This window comes from Austrofundulus limnaeus, unplaced genomic scaffold (genome assembly GCF_001266775.1).
Source record: "Austrofundulus limnaeus strain Quisiro unplaced genomic scaffold, Austrofundulus_limnaeus-1.0 Scaffold6, whole genome shotgun sequence".
Taxonomy (NCBI): Eukaryota; Metazoa; Chordata; class Actinopteri; order Cyprinodontiformes; family Rivulidae; genus Austrofundulus; species Austrofundulus limnaeus.
This window is the reverse complement of record NW_013952408.1, coordinates 5,363,795-5,369,744: the sequence shown is the minus strand read 5'-3', so window position 1 is coordinate 5,369,744 and position 5,950 is coordinate 5,363,795. Positions and strand designations below refer to the sequence as shown.

At 35.8% G+C, this 5,950-nt stretch overlaps 1 protein-coding gene across 1 annotated transcript in view; it reads right to left on the bottom strand.

The window, feature by feature from the left end:
• The window catches only part of gpc1b (glypican 1b), a gene marked incomplete at its 5' end in the record, with an annotated part of 31,324 nt that overhangs the window by 5,745 nt on the left and 19,629 nt on the right, over nucleotides 1-5,950 (bottom strand). Inside the window, 2 exon segments of the mRNA XM_014031992.1 lie at nucleotides 1,573-1,697; nucleotides 2,398-2,563. Of these exon segments, the coding sequence (XP_013887446.1) occupies nucleotides 1,573-1,697; nucleotides 2,398-2,563 (291 nt within the window).

The window sequence follows — 5,950 nt, the reverse complement described above, 5'->3', positions numbered from 1 at the left end:
CATATATTTAAATACATGTTATGGCCTTGAACACTATGAAAACCAGCTGACTACCATGCCATTATCACAGCATTCTTTCTAAGAAATTACTCTTAAGTTGAAATTATGTGATAACCATAGTAAACCAGCTGAGAGGCAGCCCATCACAATCACTTCCAACTGGCCAGACTTATGGCGAAATCTACACAGTTCAAACATTTGATTTGTACCTTTCTACTTGCTATTCCTCTTTCACTAAACAGCTCAGTCTCTTTTTTTTTTTTTTTACTACTGCCATTTACTATTAAGGATCATAAAGCTGTTACCCAAACACCATTAAACAGTAAAATAAAAGCTTGGCCTGGAGTCATTGTGATGACTCACTTCCTTCATTTAAAAACTTAATATGTTGAGTCTTAAAAAAGGCTTAATGCACTGGAAGGTTTGGCGATAAACCTATAAACAAAGGAGGAAACGAGAAGCGAGAGAGTACTTGCTACTATATGCGAGTGGGATTTTTTTAAACTCTGTTCCATTAATTTTACTACTTAAGAACAAAGTACATTAACATTTTTAAAGCCTTTGAAAATTGGGTTCAGACTCCTTTATGTTTAGGACTAATCACCTATCAATCACATCATATGTAAAAGAACAGCTTAGTCACCCAAGTGAACAAAAAGTGCAGCACATTTTTAATACTCACTGAGAAGTGTTTTGACAAAAGGAAAATTTGTAAAAGATAAGAATATGAAAGTATTGCTATAGGAGACCATTGTGTGTCAAGATAATTCCTGAAAGCAGAGCCGTTCTGACAACAGGTCTGAATGATATAAAAAATGCAAATAGTTTTAAGAAAGAAAATCACTTCACTTTGATCTGTTTTCTTAAAGTTGCAATAAAAACACATTTTAGTCACAACTGAAATCAGTCAGTATGTGCAGAAAAGTTGATAAAGACACATGCATTCATATTTTCAACATTTCACATTAATTTACATTTGCTTTAGATTGTGAAATTGTTTCAGTTTGTTTAGAAATATATGTAAATTTTGCATGATGTGTGACAAGTACCCATTTGATTCTTGAGACACCATTTTATTTTCAAAGAGCGATTTAGAGGACTCATAGTGTTTAAATTATGTACTGTTAGGTGTTGTGAAAAAGAAAATTGCCTCCAAGAAGACATCCAGACTTCTTTTTTAATGGGTTTGGGACAAATSCGCTGAGAGACAAGTTCAATAGAGCTCACTGAAATGAGTCTTTTGTGGTCTATGATTTTCTTATGCTAGATATTTGCATATCACATGCCTGGTGGGTAGCACAGCCCTCTGAAAAGTAAAAAAATGAGCAGCAACTTTGAAGAACACACAGAGATATATGGAGGGAATAAGGGAGAWAAACACCAATAGAAGTGCTTCTCAAAAACTGTGGTACATACGTTGACTTTAATGATTTTGACATTACTGTACATCATCACGGTTCAGCTAATGCTTCAATTTAAACATGTTTTATTGCGATTTATAAACTTGTTTTGTTATTGTATTTTTGCAGTTTACACGTGTGTGCATGTGCATGTGCCAGTGTGCACTCTGACCTTGCTGTTGATGGTACCAATGTTCTCCATCATGGCAGACATGGCTTCTGATATGTGACTGGGGAGGGAAAGGATCACACTATCCATGTCTTCCAAGCGACTCTTTGCCACCTCTATCATTGTATCTACAGAAGAACAGAAAGGTCAGCGAGGATGAAGCAGGCATTGGAATTTTCACTTATGCATACGTYCGTAAGGAAATGTAGCCTTGTTCACACGGAATGTAGAGCCAAAAGCTTTGATTGAACAAATATTARCCCTTGTTGACCAGTAAGTTTGTGGGATTGAACAAAAACAAGGGTTATGTGRAGTACATCAGAGTGGTCACTATCTGGTAAYGCTTTCTTTTACRGYACCCTTATTACCATGTAATTACWAGGTAATTAGGTAYAATTTTACTRYGYAATTGTCTGCAGTAATGYMGCACTTACCTGGWAATGTATTACGATTCACTATGTGACACCTAAATAAGTAGTAGGTAATTTGGACAGTTTTAAAGTTATATTTTATTGCAATTAACCACTAACCCCAAAATTTAGTTGCATTCTTTTGGTTATAAATATAGTGTTGAATTAATATTGAATAGTAATATGATTGTCGTTACCCAATAAAGGTAGTTTTACTAACAGTAGTTTTTTTTCTTTTGTTACCCTAATTACCACGTCATTACAYGGTAATAAGGGTACCGTAAAATAAAGCATTACCCACTATCTTACCTGCAGTAGACAGTGCTCCGAGTACTCTCAGTGTGTGAAGTATCAAAGAGAAGTTTGAAGAAGAAAAAAAATCACTTCATTCTATGTGTGAATATGTGTGTGCCTTAACCTGCCAGACGTGTCCACTCAGGGTTGAGGTCAGCTTGGTTGGCTAGACAGCCCTTCACAACGTTGCTGCAGTAGTTGGAGCATGGCTGAGCAAAGAGCATGCCGTGACAATGAGGACAGTAGGCCATCTTCATGGTAGCTCTCATGCAGTCCTTGCTCAGCTGCACCTGGGATRAGGCAAAAAARSMAWWTKSMMWMMAAAAAAGCAGGTTTCAAACAAATCTGAAAACAKTTGATCACTTTATGAGGTTTAAATCATAATGAATGGCAAACATTAGATTTTACAAAAGTGTTCAGTTAAAAAATATTCTCAGCTAAGGTGAAAACACCCACAGAACAGTGGGAGGTCATCTTTCATGCTGACCTTTTAGTTTTCACCAGACTTTCTTATAGCACAGTTTCCTTGGAAACCACTAAACGAAAATTTACTTTTTTCTTTCACATGTCATGAACAGATCCATACACTAATATGAATATTTTAAGTTGCTTCCTCAGTTTTTTTTTTTTCTCATTTCTTCCATTTCTAACTCAGGCCATTCCCAAAGGGGAAAAAAAGGCCTATGTGCGTGAAAAGTGAAACTGGGTTAATACCAGTAAGCTGTGTGCACAAGAGAGTACAGCTATGCATACAAAACCTCAAGAAGTATGGGGTGTGTATCTGTAGAAAGAGGGAGAGAGATGGAACAAGCCCAGCTACGCATACAAAGCTCTTCTGAGCTGACATCTGGGCCAGCTTGAAGCTTTTCCTGAAAACTCCTCCTCAAACAACAAAGTTGCAGTWAAAACCAGATTTGATATGCAGTGAAAAACGGGCAACAATATTCAAACATAATAGGTGGACAATCAGCTTATTTTCATAAGTTGACTTCAAACTCACTAATTCTGGTCTATTTGTGTTTTAAACAAATATGCCATTTTAGTGTGTATTTCTTTTAAAATAAATTATTAAAACAAATGAGTAAATTCCTACATACAAAAAAGAAGCAAATAAATAATTTTGGTCAGTTTCAAAAGAAGAAGGGTAGCATGATGTGAGACAAATGATAGAAAAGGAAAGATTGCATTCACAAGTTTAATTTCAAATCATGACCCATGAGTCAGATGCTCATGGCTCCACTTCTTTCCCCCACTCATTAGCTAGAGATGAGTCAGATGATTGCTTTTTTGTTGAGGGAAAGAATAAAAAAAGGGTGCGTGCAGTTGAGAGGCTGACTTAAAATGAAAAAAAGATGATGATCTGATAAAGCCTTGGAAACCCTAAAAAATTCCTATTAAAAACAGAGTAATCAGTTTCCTGTTACATGATCTGTGTGGGAAAAGGAAGAACTTATTAAAGTTTGTTATGAATTGGGATCACTGTCAATAAAACGACTAAACATAGACATGGAACTGGTGCAGCAACACATTAAGATAAGAGAGAGAGGGAGAAAAACCAGTAACAAAATACACACAAATGACAACGCACACTACTCGAAAAAAAATAAAAAACGTTTCGTTTTGCCACATGATGGTGGTATAGTCTACATTGGTTGCACTTGCACTTCATCTTAAGTAAAGTAAATAGTTGTCCTAGAAAAATACAAACTTTATGATTTTTTTTATTCCAATAAAAAAGAAAATATGTTTTTTTTTTTATATAAATTTTGTATCTGCTGTTATCTGGGATATTAGACCACATCTAAAATATGCCATCTTATTTTAGCTTAGCTGGTGATGATATCATTATTGACTGAACAATCTTTACATTATTCTCATGTGCACTAGATACTATAAACAGACATAAACACCTTAAATAAAACTTTATTTATACTTCCGTCCACCTGAAACTGACAACACAACCCTGTTACTTACACTGAGAATACTGTATCCACTATAAGTATGTAAATAACTTTTTTAAGCTAGTAGGAAATATATGTTTATATAGTTGCAGTTCTTTTAATCCCACTTTAGCCAAATGGAAAAGCTAAAGTTTAAATGTTTCTTTCTGATAGTCTTGAAGATTTAACATTTTAGTCTCGGTTTTTGAGTCATCACAGACTRTATTTATATTAAAAATTTCATTAAACAGCCCACGGCTTTGAGAGTTTCAAATATTCACTAAGGCAAACTCCTTTTCATACACAGTATAAATGCACAAATACTTGACCTTATTGTAAATGTCTCATGATTTTCTACAGATAGATACTGAAATAAGCTTTTAGGTTTGAAGTCATCTCATGCTGTTTTTGAAAATAAATCTTTAATACCTTGTTTTTTTTCACCTTCACACCCGTCTGTACTTCCTGTACAACCCACAGCTATATCCATCTCTCTCTCTGACTTTCTGCGTGTTATTCTTCTGTAATTAGTAAGAATGAATAAGCTACCTCTCCCTGTTGTGTTACAGAGCGAGACGATCTAGGCTTCTTGCCTTTAGAATGAGCTATGTGGCTCGTGGCCTACTTCCTCTATTCCCTTTCCCTGAGGGAATAAAGCAGTCCAGAAACCGTTCAGGACAAACTAACTGGCAAAGCCTGGAGCAAAACAAGGGAGAAATAGATGCTTCACTGGAAAGAGAGACTGCAAGTTTTGGCTAAGATATACTTTTCTGTCTCACTTTTGCCATGCAGCACTCAATAGTTGGCTTTACTTTTCCAATACTTCCTCACAAACTGACTTCTCCATGCTCTTATTTTAACACATGTAATCACAAATTGCTGTTAGCATTTTTGTCAACTTTGCTTCAAACATTTGGAGCATACACTCAACTTGGACTTTTGCAGAAATTTCTAGGATGCTGTATTTTATTTTTATTTTCTTAATACTTGAGTCATAGGTCAAAAAAGGTGTTCCACCTATCTGTATGTTGTCATCTGCAGAAGGATAGGACTACTAATAGGACCTCACAGTTTGGTTCAAACGCCAAACTAACCATCACACAGGCCTAAAGTTTGATCCGATAGGGCTAAGATTAATGACTTTTGTTCTAAAGTACCAGTTGCACCAAAAGAGGAGAAACCATTTAAATATTTTTGTCTGACAAATTTCTAAATAATATTTTGGGCTTTTTCACCGAAAATTTGTATTTAACAAAAAAAGCAGCTTTAAAGTGTATTTTGAGGCAACATCTCTACACCAAACGTGTGTATATTTCTCACAGAGTCTCTGTTCACTGCTCTCCTGGCACAGTGTCAGAAAAAGAGATTACTTTATGGGGCATCAAAGCCGGACACCTCCCAGAAACAATTTCTCAGTCTTGCAATGAATCTTAACCTCACTCTTGTCTTATGTACAGAGGGAACCATTTCTCTTGGGACATAATAACTTTCCCGCAGCCTGAAGAGGCATTTTTCAGTGTGGAGTTGACATTAACTGTTGTTGCTGGGGCTGATTGTTCACACCACAGGCCATACTTTATCAAGCTTCTCACTTGTACCAAAAGAAAAAAAAAATGCCACTGCTTTATACTGTGCATGTGAAGATCTGTGTGAATGTGAATGAATGAATGTGTGTGTGTGTGTGTGTGTGTGTGTGTGTGTGTGTGTGTGTGTGTGTGTGTGTGTGTGTGTGTGTGT